The sequence below is a fragment of the Phasianus colchicus genome, chromosome 12 (assembly GCF_987193195.1).
Source record: "Phasianus colchicus chromosome 12, bPhaCol1.hap1.1, whole genome shotgun sequence".
Classification (NCBI taxonomy): domain Eukaryota; kingdom Metazoa; phylum Chordata; class Aves; order Galliformes; family Phasianidae; genus Phasianus; species Phasianus colchicus.
This window is the reverse complement of record NC_143447.1, coordinates 4,282,588-4,296,977: the sequence shown is the minus strand read 5'-3', so window position 1 is coordinate 4,296,977 and position 14,390 is coordinate 4,282,588. Positions and strand designations below refer to the sequence as shown.

At 36.0% G+C, this 14,390-nt stretch overlaps 1 protein-coding gene across 1 annotated transcript in view; it reads right to left on the bottom strand.

Moving 5' to 3' along the window:
* HERC1 (HECT and RLD domain containing E3 ubiquitin protein ligase family member 1) overlaps positions 1-14,390 on the bottom strand; it is a 94,971-nt gene that overhangs the window by 47,118 nt on the left and 33,463 nt on the right. Inside the window, exons 18-25 of the mRNA XM_031616385.2 lie at positions 12,368-12,589; positions 11,386-11,559; positions 9,586-9,700; positions 9,370-9,490; positions 6,808-6,979; positions 5,598-5,904; positions 4,358-4,478; positions 4,015-4,066 (exon numbers count right to left, since the gene is read on the bottom strand). Of these exons, the coding sequence (XP_031472245.2) occupies positions 4,015-4,066; positions 4,358-4,478; positions 5,598-5,904; positions 6,808-6,979; positions 9,370-9,490; positions 9,586-9,700; positions 11,386-11,559; positions 12,368-12,589 (1,284 nt within the window). The remainder of the gene's footprint in view (positions 1-4,014; positions 4,067-4,357; positions 4,479-5,597; positions 5,905-6,807; positions 6,980-9,369; positions 9,491-9,585; positions 9,701-11,385; positions 11,560-12,367; positions 12,590-14,390) is intronic.

The following is a 14,390-nucleotide window of genomic DNA, read 5'->3' as shown; positions in this document are numbered from 1 at the left end:
CTGCTCACAGGAACTATGAATACAGACACACCTCTTTTTGAACTTGGGACAATGTTGTTACCAACCACTCTCCATCATTTTTCACGAGGCAAGGCAAAAGGCCATTTTTCTGCACCTGAACATCACCTTCCCACAACAAATCACAAATACAAAATACAGTGGAAGTTTGCTTTCCCTTTATAAATTAGGAGCTAATCTCCTATTAGCTGGCAAAAAAATTTAACTGCCAGGTTAAGAAATTATGAAAAGCTTTCTACATCCCATTACATTTTCTGTAAATAGTGCCCATGTGCATTTATACAGTATTCCATATACCTGCTACTAAGCAAACTGCAATGGCCTCAGAAAGAACCATCACAGTACTTAGGAAAATTTGACCTAATAGAGTATTTTGCAAAAATATGTGCACAAACAATAATACATATATAATAAAACATTTATTTTAAACATTACTTTTCAAAGTGACATTTAATTTCCTAATTTCTGCTGGTTTATGCAACACAGTAATATTACCTGACTTCCAAAGAACTACCTGTTTTGTCATGTTTAATATCAGAGAATTTTAAGGAAACTCTCTCACTGAATTTTATAACTTACACCTGGTCACTACATTAAAAAACACAAGTAAAGACAAATACCATCTTACCCTAATTTTAATACTCATTCCTGTACTCGTTTTAAAGCTGTCCATTAAAAACTAAGTTATATGCTGAAGAGTCAAGTGAGGAACACGAGATATAAAGGACAGCATAAATGGGCACTGAAATACAGTTTTCATCTAAGAGTTTCCTAGTGTATGACATGTGAACAAGGCCCAGGAAGAGGCAAATTGAAACCTGAGATTTCCTACAGTAAGCACAAGCCTGATTATTACCACATATATAAATGTTGCCTAAATATCAACAACTATTTCAAAAGACTCCTGAAGCTCTGCAGTCCTTCCACAGCAGTGGAGGTTAAAGCACTGCAAAACAACATTAGTTCCCCTGTCCTCTACCTGTCCTGTGCTGTGTTGTGCCACTTTGAAGCACAGCAGAGAATCAAAGGATTTGTAACAAAACTAAAAGCAATTCCATTGCCTTCAATCAAACTTTGGGAGATATCATCTCACATATTACCTGAACATCAGAAGAAAAATTAGTTTTGATATTAAAAGAACTTCTAAAATAAGACTGTCACATATATTAATAGACAATTAAACTATCTCATATTTGAAAAAATAAAGGAATTAGTAAATCGTTTTAGTACTAAATGTAAGAATATTTAAATGTAAAAAAATTTTAAACTGTTTCAAATTAGAGATATCCAAGGATTATGAGTCAAAGACTAAATGCAAAACAACTGAAACTGTCTAAATCTTTATAATTTCAGTTACAATTTCAGAAGTCAAAGTATATGCTTATACCTCAAAATATTTAAGAACTAGAAGAAATCTAAAATTTACGATGTTGCAGCTTAGGACTTGTATAAGCCTCTACAATCACATGAATAGAATTGCATGTAAAAGTGATCTTTAAGCTTACAGTAAAAAGAAAACAAAACGAGTTTACTTGTCCTTGAAAGCCAGCCTGTAAAAATGAGTTTTCTACATGAATGTGGCACAGCTGCAATACACACTCCATAAAACATAAAACATGTAGGGAAGCTATAGAGGAAAAAAATAAACATGCCATCAGGTACTTGCTTGAAGCTCTTCTTTTTTCTGGGGCTCAACTGGCCAAAAAGGAGTAAATACACTACACACCACACAAGAATCAGAAGACAAAAGCAGACATTTGAAACAGAAGACAACATATTCATAATATCTCTTCCTCATTACACTGACTTTAGACTTAAATGATCCCGTTCATCTCAACCAATACCTCAATACATCACACAGCAAAGTTTAAGGAAAAAAAAAAAAGTACGTATCTATTTTTTTTTCTGAATTAGCATTATCTAAGTAATAGACTTTCTAAATTTTCTACCATCTTTCCAGGGAAAAATACCATTCCCTTTAATACAGTTACATACATACATGAAAATATTTACACCTCCTACTCAAACAGACCCCTGAATTTCAAAAATCAATACAAGTCCACTATTTTATTTCAAGTTGAGTATAACTTAAGTTGCTGGGTTTTTTTCCAGAGTTACCCAATTGTGTTAATAAAATACTGAAGTACAGTACTGAAAACAGGCACAATGGCATTCACGGAATTAAGATTTACATGAAGACTGGAGGATGTGAAAAATGTTTGTGATGGCACTGATAAATATGCATTCTTTAGTTTTAAGTATTTAATGCAGTAAGTATCTTTACTTAGTGCATTCAATACCAATACAAAATACAGTATTTTGAGGCATATTCTCTGGATCTGCAGCACTGAAAAAGCTGAACCTAAGCAAGGAAAAAAACAAAATCCAATGGGCACACATATCAGAGGAAAATCTTCATTATTTCATCACCCCATGTGGAAAGAGTTTTGAAAACAACTTTTTTTGTTTCTGCAAGAACGGAAGTAATTCAGAATCAAGCGATAACAGCAAGGAACAGGATACCCAAAAAGTAGGAATACCACTGTCTTATTTCTGAGCAGATACAATAAATGGAGAAAGCAACTAGATTAAAGAGCGTAGTGGCAGAGATGTTGAATTAGAAGACGATGTTCTCCTCAAGGTTGAGTGCAAGACCACAGGAACAACTTAAGAGCTATTTTTCTACTACTGGCATTCTATATTGCAATTTATGAATAGGAACAACTTCTATACCATAAAAACAAGACTATCACCAATAGTGAGATCTAATTTCTAAGGAGAAGTGATCTGAATTTTGGATGATTATTTGCTGATTTCAGTAAAGAGAAATGCTAAAATAAGTCAACCCAGTTCAGAGGAAACTACTTTCTTGCCCACTGCAAAACAAGAACTCCTTACCAAAACTTTACCCATGGTGCATTTTTGGCAGGCTCTGCAAGGACTGAATACTCTACAGAGTACTGCCAATTGAACTGGGGGAAAGTACAAGCGGTAGGACAAAGAAAGATCTGCATTCACACACTGCTTTTCTGAGAGGTGAAAAATCTAATGAATCCATCATTAGTAACTGACTAAAACCACCACTTATTCTAATAACATGTGGGTATCAGAGTTGGTTGATAGCAATGATGCATTCTCTGTTAATTGTGTATGCAATTGATTTGCTTCTGGAGGAAAAAGAAGGTCATGACTCCCTTATAAGATGTGACTGATCTGAAAGTATTTGAGACATGATACAACTGAATCTGCAGAAGTAATCAGTGTTTCCCATCAATTTGAACAATTCTCTAGCATTTCAACTAATAGTTGTTTCATCTTCCAAATATTTTTCATGGCTTCTTGTTACCTATTTCAACAGATAGGAAGAAGAAATTTTCCTGAAAATAGTACATTGGTTGACATTAAATGGGTTTCAATAACATCAAGAGGGCAGGACAGCGCTTTCAGAACTAGACTTTAAAAGCTGTTAACAACATGGGTATCTACAGATCCTGGCTGTGTCCGCAGGGTTAAAAGTGATCGGTAGCCAGTATTCAGATATAAAGGACCTCAGAACATGTTATGAATCTTGAAAATGAAAGAAGTTAGATCTTCGAAATTCTATGATCTTCTTCCTGCTTACCCAATACAACATACCTGGACATGGGATACTCCCCTTAGGAACAGGATGCAATAGGTAACCCATAATAACTTGGTGGTGAAAACTTGCTTAAAGTAACAATGGTTACATTTGTTTTGTATAAACAGAGGCAAGAGAAGACTGCATATTTTACTTTACGTTAATTGTAATTGGAGAATATCTCTTGTGTCTACTATTCTTGTAATGCGTGATTAATCAATGTTAGCACAACAAATAAAAGATAATTACAATGTCATTTAAAATTTTAAACTTCCCAACTCTCATTAATGTACTGCAACTACATTTTAACTTAAGACATATTAACATATTTATTTTGATCAATATTCATTATGTAAATGAGCACTGATAAAACTTACCCCTTTTTCTGTGTGATGATGCCAAATCCAAATCAACGTTTCGTCTTCCACTCTAGAGTAAAAGATTAATAAAAAGCTCATTTCTTTAAGTGGAAATAAGTGGTGCATAATATTCGAGTGTTTAAAATACAACATTACCTCATAAAAATTTAAAAAATTAAGAGAACTATAATAATTTCAATTCCTGTTTTACCACTATTATTTTCCCTTAACACTGACATTTATTAGCAAAGATCCCTATATTGAAACACAAGTCTAAAAAACTGACAAATGAATAAGACATACCATCTACCTAAACTGATAAACTGATGACCTCCAAGGCACATAGTACTAGCTTACTTACCAGTGAATACCCTTCCTCATCTGATTCTGGCTGAGATAAATCTGATTCACTTCTTGACTTCATCAGTCTATAGTTTGAGTTTGCATGGATTGAGCGACTCTCTGCAGTAAGACTTTCACTCCTGAATCAAATGTACAAACACAACCACCACACAAAGAAAATACTTTTATTAGCCAAAAGTAAAAGTTGATAGGCTAATTCAGCAAGTATCACAGTTTTATTCAGAGAAGACTATCATGGAACATCAGAAGACCACAACTAAAGAGGATTAACTCTGACAATGACAGAGTCACACACTCTTGCTTTAAGGACTAGAATTCCAGAGGCAAAAAGAATAAAAGGGTACTAATAATATAATCTCCCTCTAAGTTTCCCATCATTATCCTCATTTTAAATTTAAGTGAGGAAAATGTCACAGCAACAGAGTTTCTGCACATCAGAAGTTTAAGCAGACTCAGAAGCTCACTACCAGCATCAGCTACCAAGGATTGTATCCAAACTTAACAATTCCTGCACTATATTCTAACACACACACACTGATTGAAATAAAAATTTATATGGAACATATTTAGAACAAAGTTGTGTTATCAAGAATATCTTGGGTTACGAAAATCACGTAGTGTTTATACTCATTGCACTATACATTTTTCCAATTTCATGAGCTATCTGCCTTTGTTACACTCCCATACATAACTACACAGTCTTGCATGTGCCAAGATGCTAGAAAAACATCTAAAATTAAGCACAAATGTCAATTTTTTCATGATACACCGATTCTTTTTTGCTTTTAAACATATCCTAAAATGATCTTGTTTGCTACAATACAAGAAACTGTTTACACATAATGAAACTACAAGTATGGTAATAAAAATATAAATACAAATTATTTTTAGGAAAAATAATTAATTTTTCCAACTATATCAAGTTATCTGTACAGTGGATGACCTGGACTCTATTGCTATTCATTGGTAAGCTCAACTAAGCTCAACCTTGAAAAAGAAATATGGTCCATGCAGAAAAGGCTCTTATTAGAGATTCATCAGTGTGGACTAAGAAAACTGAGAAAATATCACTGACCTCAAAAAAAAAAAAAAAAAAAAATCCAAGCCAGCATTGTAAGCATTGCTCTGGACAAAAATATTTTAAAAAAATTTCTAAGAACACACAGAATAAAACTGATATTATTTCATCACATGTAAAGATAGAACAGCTAACTACAGAAGTAGTTATCAGATCTCACCTTGTCATTATTCCAATCCCCTCAGGAGCAGTAGAGGGAGGTTGCTGTAACTGCCCATCCTCCCTTCGCTTCTGGAAATCCTCAATAACAGGGCTCACTCCCAGGATCAACAAGGCAGATCTGTGGATTACAGAGTTGCATGCAGCAGTATACACATCTTGGCCTTCTGTCAGATCAGTGCTGATTCTTCTTTCCTGCTGGGACTGAGGAGGTTGATCATCAAGCCTAGTCCCTGTCCCAGTGTTCATCCTATCTCGATCCCGACTGCGAGCTACTTCACGGGCTGATAGGAAACATTGAAATATTTCTGTAACATGCAACACAAAAAGAAGGTCTTAACTTCTATGCAAAGTTATACAGAACAAAATATTCACCTACAGCTCAAGCTAAAAAATGTCACATTACAAAGAACAACAAATATTTTTTCCAGCGGTAAAATAATACAGTAATACAAAGTCATAAAGGATGCCACAGAAACAGATGAAGTCAAGTATTTACACAGTGCTAAGTTTAAAAAGGAGAGGACACCATAATCTGACAGAACACTAGACACTATTTCACTGTCTTACTGCAACCCAACTGCTTTGCAGTGAGCATCAGAGAGACTATTTCATGCTAGTCTTTCAGCACATATACAAAGTAATGCACCTGCAAAACTGTACTTCAGAGAACAGCATATCTGCAATTCAGTAGTGAAAACTGTTCTACCCTTTAATTTAGTATTAATTTAGTATAATGAAGACATCGCCAAAACCTTCTAGCAGAAACGAGAGAAACATTAGTTGGAAAAGAAAATAAAGTATATATTTATGGAAAATATTCAAAGTCAATTTTCTTTTCTAAGTTTTATATACAAATTTTATATATAATAAATTCCATATATACTAATGTAAACTCAGGGATTGGCTGAACAGGTATTTAGAGAAAACATTATGAAGTCTGTTACTGTTGTGTGCAGTTTATACAGGTCTTAACACAGATGTCAGATGAATAAAGGCCACCTGTTTGCTTAGCATTCACATTCCCTTGTATTGAAAGAATTTTCTGACCCAATAAAAGCCCGGTATCACCTTATAAAAACTTCTAACAATGTTAATACAGAAAAATCTAACACAACCTTTTCAATCTTTCTCCCACTCTACTTTTGAGAGAAAAACAAACTGACTTTCCAAAGCACATTACACTACTGACCCACACAATAAGTACTTACTACCAGCTGTCATAACTTCATGTTCTCTTTCCTCTTCTTCATCTTCTTGTTCTATGTGTCCTTCTTCTCTGTCCCGTTCTGCCTGCTCCTCCATTTCTGCTTCTTCATCAATTGTACGAGTAAAAGAATGCTCTTGAGTATCCACATCAGCTGATTCTTGGTTATCCAGCATCTTGATAAAAAACCAGAAATCTACAATGAAATAATCTCACCAAAATAAAAGCCGAAGGACATAAGCATTTAAGAATTTTTTCTCCATCTAAAAGATATCTGTGATACTGTACGAAACAAAACACAGAGAGCTGTTTGCATTCAAAGCTTTAAATACCTAAGCTGGGAAACTTAAGTTTCCTTAACTTTTACTCCAGTTATTTTCAGAGAAATGTCTTCTCATACGGTTTATTTAGACACAACTGTCGAACTCTGATACTTCAGCATATGATATACATTAATAAAGTTCTAAAACCTGACAACCATCCTATGTACAAAGGCTACTCCAAAAGTAATGCCTCCTATCTTTTTATGTTGGCCCACAACATCAGAGGCAGATAGTGCTGGTACGACAGGCAGCAAAGGTTGAACCTTCCTGCCATTATTTCATTATATTTGTTCCCATGCAACAAATGGCAGCACAGGGGCAGTCTGACAAAATGATGTCTGACATGGAAGTACAGATGAAGCAAAGGTGCTGAATTGGACTCCTCTATGCAGAAAAAAATAGCACCTATTGACATTCATTAACTGAACACTACTGAATATTTATGGACACCAAAGAGTGGACACCAGCACGGTGAAGGGTGGCTGGAGCATTTCAAGACTGGCAACAGTGGGTCATCCCTGCTGATGCAGATTCTTATGAATTCTTATAAGGACAGCATATAGGCTGTCATTCATTGCTGGTGAAAATGCGTAGCTAATAGTGGTGACTAAGCTGAAAAAAGTATATTGTAGCTGAGAATTTGCTCTATCAAATAGTGTTATGATGCTCTTAGTAACTGTTGCAGTTTTCATAGTAAGAAACAGGAGGCATTACTCTCAGAGGAACCTACATATAAAAGAGACAAGGAGCTCAGCAGGAACTGCTTTAGAATACTTTCCTACAAAAGCCCTAAGAGATAATTGATGATATAAGTTGATACTCAGTTTTCCAGTGTGGAAAACAAATTCAGACAATCTGAAAGCAGTGAAGTTTGAAGTATAAAAAAATATAACAACAGTAGAAGTTTTAGAATATTGCAGAAGGCAGTTCAGCCCACAAATCCTGGGCCTCATGCACCTTTACCAGCATAACTCATCTGCCCTCTCACAGCAGTTTCCCTTTCCTGAAGAACAGATGATCTTGGTAGCAGCAGCTCATTTCAACATTTTTCTGGGGCCTGTTATTTACTTCTGACACTCACAATTACGTGTATATCAAGCAAATGCAGAACGGCTATTTTTCCCAGAAGGATTAAATCTGAGATATTCCCAACGACCTATGCATACATGTAGATTTATTGCATTTACACAGTAAGTTTGAGGATTTCTAGGAGGAATGGAACTAACCTCACAAGCACAGCACCTCACTGTAAAGCATACACAACAGCTACAACATGAACTTGAAGCAGCAGATTTATCACATGTGTGCAGAATGCTTAGTAAGCCAGAGAACCACCAAATTTAATGTATATGTACAGTCCTGTGTACTCAGACTATGCCTAAAGCTCTTTAAAGTGCTACATTTATTGCATATGAAAAATACCATGAAAAAAGGGACAAAGACACAAATCCTTCTCAGAATTAAAGGAAAGAAAGAGATCTACATTATTTGGAAAAGCAACAGCAGCTATTTTCAAAACAGCTAAAAAGCCTCATAATCCAGATGTCACATAAAGAGTTTCCTTGATCAAAACCATCCAATTTTTAGACTGTATAAACAGCAATTCAAAATCCTAACAAAGAATCCTAAACCTAGTTTATGGACTATCCTGTAATGCTTAATAGTCCCCAACCCTAAGTAATTTAACAAACACCCCAGCTTCAGTTCTGACTTAGTTTAGTCTACCATATACAGAAGTAGCATTAAGGCTACATTCACTCTAAGAAGAAAACCTGGGCAGGAGGGAAAGTTAAAATGGAGGGAAGGGGAAGAAAGGGACAGAGAACAAAAATTTGTTGAATTTGTTGGTTCTGGAATGGCAACCAAACTCCATTGTGGTTAACAAAGCTAATCAATCTAAATCTACATCCAAGTTGTACAACTCTGAGGTACAGCATACTATCGCTACACACTGATAAAACCAGGTTTCAGGCTGTGCTCTCTTCAAATACTGCAAATCATTTTTTTCTAGTGACTTCACTGTACATCTGCTGCAGATTAGTGGATTCTAATTATGTGTTACACATTTGCATTTGAATCCTGAACCTTCTTCAACAAGGCAAAATAAAAAGACGTGTAACAAATGAAACTAACATTTGAATATCTTCAGCTATATACTGAATTCATCTGTTACTAAGGTATTATGCAGTATTCCCTTAGTGTGCCATTAAACCTTAAGAACTCAAAAATATTTCCAGTCTTACCCATCTGTCTCTTGATGATGATCTAGTCTGAATAAGTTCCATGTTCTTGCAGGCAAGCAAGCGACTCCGAACTTTATAAACACAACGGTATACTTCTGCCAAGGCTTTGCCAGGTTGATATCTGTAAAAGAGATCCCCCCCCCCAAAAAAAAATTCATACAAATTTTCTTTTAAAAATTAGAATTGAGCTTTTAAAGACAGTTTTGAGTTACTTGCCTGCTCTCACCACAGGCTTGACTAAGTAGACTTGTATGTTTCAGAAGAGCTGCAAGAACAAATCTGGACACAGTATCCAGGAGTGATTCATTAGTTAAAGTTGCAGTATCCCAATCTGAAAATAGAAAGAACTCATCAAAACTAGCTACTGTTTCCAACAAAAAACATTTTCCATGACATCATAAAAGAATCTTCATCCTTTTAAATCTTCCAGTTTATAAGCACATTCAACATTAAAGAAATAAGTTTAACATCAATAATTCACGTTGATTCAGAGACAAACATGTTTTGGCCTGCTCAGGATACTTATGTCTAATACTCAGCCAGGGAGGGCACACAAACATGACAGACAGAAACTCAAAGAGCTGAGTTAGGTTGCCATCTCTTTCAGCAAGGATATACAACTGGAGCTCTTTGCTTTATCCAGCCACTGAGTTACATGGAATTTTTTTAGAAACTTGTCATATTTGAGGCCTTCTGCACTCTTTCATGTTGTTGAATCCAGATTCAAAAATTATTTTCAGATTCACTTACAATGAAACAGCTGTACCTCCATTAGGAGAACCAGTAATTTAACAGAGCTTAAACACATGCTTCACTGTTAATATCAACAAGAGATATTTTGAGGTCTCAAAATTAAGGTTCCCTGATTAATTCCAGAAACTTACATTTTCATTTCAAAGTGATTTTCCTCCACTTTAAAAACAGACCATTATGAAAATACCATTGCACTATAAAATAAATGAACTCCCAAGAAAACATCCTCAAAATTCCATCTACCCTCCAGGCAGAAATAAAATTAATTTTCCCCACTTCCATGCATGTACTTTCATAACAGTATTTTTCTTATTAAATATTATTTATGAATCCTTGAAAGTTGCTTTAGAAATCTCAAAAATCTGTCTATGTAAATATGAAGTTTAACATATCTGCTCCCCTGAGTTTCATGACATTGCATTTGATGCTGCACTGTTAACACACAACTCTCAATCATTCTTATATTGTAAACTACTAAGCAGGACCACACCAACTTTTGGAACACTCTACTCCATAACCAAAATAATACCAGTCAGCCCATTCATCTCAGATTTTTCAACTAGATGACCAGCATTCTTTTTTTTTTTTTTTTAAACTGGAATTCCTAATTCCATGGAGTCCAAAACAGAATTATCTCTACTGCTCTCAACAAACAATGCCATTTGCTGCCTTCTTGACCTGGCCTAGTTTGGCCAGAGGTACAGAAAATAATCTCTGGGTCTCTTAGAATTTCAGTACAACAGCAGTGTTCTGTGGTTTTATACAAAGGAGGCCTAGCAAGATTGAGCAGGAACCAAGGCTACAGGCAATAAGGATAAAGAACCACTGACATTGTAATGCCAGCCTCTCAAGGACTTGAAAAACTAAAGAGGACTTATTCTTTCATCCCATTCTTAGCATATTTTCCAAGTTACTTTGCCTTTCTCCACCTCCCTCTTCCCCATTATTATTATTATTATTTTTTTAATAATTGCAAGTTTCACCCCACTCTACTATGAAAACAGAAATACAAATATCTCAGTAAGGAAACAAGAGTCTCCTTTTCTCATACTTTGGAGGGGAGAAGAACAATGAACTACATGCTTGCAAATACTGGAATCGGTGTCAAAATTCAGGACGAGAAAACAGTGGAACACAACAAGAAAATATATTAATCGTGTCACAGAATTAAAAGTTGTTGCCAAAGGAAATACAAGACTTCACTAGGAACATAGCTGAAGCATGCAATATATATTTAATTTACATATACATTCCACATCTTACCTTTACTAACAGCATAGTCTTGCATACTGATCCACAGGCTCCTTGCTGGCTCTTTTGTACAACCCAAGGCCAAATCAACATAGACAGTAATCTCAGGTCTCAGCTTATAATCAAAAGGCTTCTGTTCCTCATTTCCAGACAGGGCCACTTCTAATAAGGAGCTCATGCATTTGTCTAACAGAAGGGAAATACTTAAAGATTAAACTATAAATTTTGAGGATTACATGCACCTATCTTGAAAGGCATATAAACATATTTCACTCTCCACTCCATTCCAGAATAAATAAATAAACCAACATACCTCCTTGTCTGACTACATATTCTCTCTAGATAAGGAATAAAGTGATTTTGTTACAATTTATATAAAGTTCATGAACATTTAGAAGCATTATCCTCTGCTTTAATATCATAATCCTGCATCATTAATTCTCTCTGATGTATAACCACCTCTAACACACTTGGTTGGGATAACTATGCATGCTTGGAAGGGATGACTAGAAACAGCAGTGCTGAATGCTTTCAATGCTTCTAGTAAATGAGAAGAATTTGTTTTTAATCACGTTTTCAATTAATAAAGATTCCACTTTCTAAGCAGAACTACAAGTTAACATCATATTTTTAATGAAGAATTTGAACGATGAATGGTATATGAAACAATGGAGCCCCTGATTTCTCTGTTAAATGCCAAACATCTAAGAATAAAACAAATTTAAATTAACTCAGTGAAGTTTGCGTTACTTCTTCCACTGAGAAACTGTATTAATGTTTTAATTATCTCTCTATGGATTTCCAATACTCTTTGTAAACTGTAGCAAATACTTAAATAGCCATTTTCCAACTTCTGGTATTATTAAGCTAAACAGACAAAAGAGCTGAAATAGAAACTCTATGTACAGAGACTTGTACAAATGTGATCAAGAAATTTCAAAAGAGAACACAAATATTGACAGTGACAGTTAGGTTTCTGTATTTAATAGCTTACCTAAATGAGGAATGTCCATTTCAACTCCATCGCTGAAAAGTGGAGTTTTCAACCAATAGGCTGTATCTTGCTCCTCAGGGGACACTGGAGGTCCTTGAAGCATGCCACCAAGACACCGCCCAATAAGGAGAGCTACAGTTCTCTCTAGATCTACAAGCCATACCCAAGACTGGGCAGGCTGTGGTAAGGATACTCCAGCAGGATCAATTAATTCAGGTCCACCTAGAAGTATTAGCAATGAATCACCAAATCAGTCACTGTTACTCACACGTTACAGCCAATTCCAAAATTAGTAAAATTAATTGCAGGTCTCACAACATTTCCCACCTAATAACAGTTGATTTGCCCCTTTTCATCAACAACTTGTAAACTAAAGAAAAAAACAGCAAGGACAAATTGATCACTTCACGTTTCAAATTGATCAGCAGCAAAAGCTATAACCATCCATGTCATAGCAGCCCATGCTCATTAGGAATGTTCAATACATGGATCACATGCAGCCTGAGACAGCTAATAATGCAGCCTGCCCTCACATCATGCTGGTGGCTCTTCTCTCCCCTGCCAAGCGGCCCCAGGCACGCATCCATGACTCAACAACCAAACCATCAGTGTGCTACTAGCACTGTCTCAGCTGAAACCAGGACAAGGGAAGGGCACAGTGAGGTGCTAACTCCATGTCTTGCACCCACCCATACACTCAGGCAAGCTGAAATCCACTTCTATCACATATTATACATGCACTTGTGCCACTTGGCGAGTAAAACGCAGTGACTGTTGATAATATTTCAACCTAACATAATCTCAAAAGAAAACAGAACCCAGTAAAAGAAAAATTGTGGATGAAGGAAGAGTGTTCAGTGAATAATGGACAGGTAAGTACTTCTTTGTAGAGACTGCCAATATGGCACTATGCTTAATTTATAACAAAATTGTGTCAGAAGGAGCTGGCAGCATGCCTTCAGGCAGTTAGCAGCTTACAGAATCTTTATACTCATAGAATCATAGGATGGCTTGGGTTGGAAGGGGCTTTAGAGTTTATCCAGTTCAAAGCCCCTGCCATGGGCTGGTTGCCACCCGCCAGATCAGGCTGCCCAAGGCCCCACCCAACCTGGCCTCAAACACCTCCAGGGATGGGGCACCCACAGCTTCTCTGGGCAGCCTATACCAGTGTGTTACCACCTGCTTAATAAAAAAAATTTAATCCCAATACCTATTTTAAATATCCCCTCTTTTATTTTAAAACCGTTCTCCCTTATCCCACCATAAAAAGATGGTCTCCCAAAATCAATATTAACTTACACTGCACAATGGAAAGCAAAAGTAAAATTTGGACTAGAGAGGAAATAGATCATGACAATTTTTTTCCATTTACAGGAACAGTACTTTCACGTATTACAAATTTAGTATTTTCAGTTCAATATATATATATATATATATATATATGTATATATCTCCTATATTGCTCTTGCATTCCCAATCAGCATCAGCATACATTCCAGGCTGCACAGTAAAGAGATCTGCCCACAGCTCAAAATATTTCACAGCAAAGGATGTTAATACATTTCAGAATTTAAAAATGAGAAGCAATGAGACACTACACTTAAAGCAGTTTTTAATAGAAATTAAGTCTTCCACTATAAAAAGTGGTATCACAGAGTTACCATCAAATCATTAAGGTTGGAAAAGACCTTTACATTCACCAACTCCAGCCACTGACCCATCCCCACCATGCCCACTAAGCCATATCCCTAAGTGCTATATTTCCACATTTCACAGAATCATTAAGATTGGAAAAGACTGCTAAGATCATCTAATCCATATTTTAAAGCACTTGGTACAGCTGTGGGCATCCATGCAGGTTACCAGAAGCATATGGCCTGGTTTGGGGCAGGATTATAAATTCTGCACCACAGTTTTATTTGGATAAGGTGAAGCACAGCACCCCTGTGGCATTGCTCAGCTCTCAGCAGGACTGACATCTGCTTGGGCTGCAGCATGAGTCATGGGGACAACAGGCAGCAGG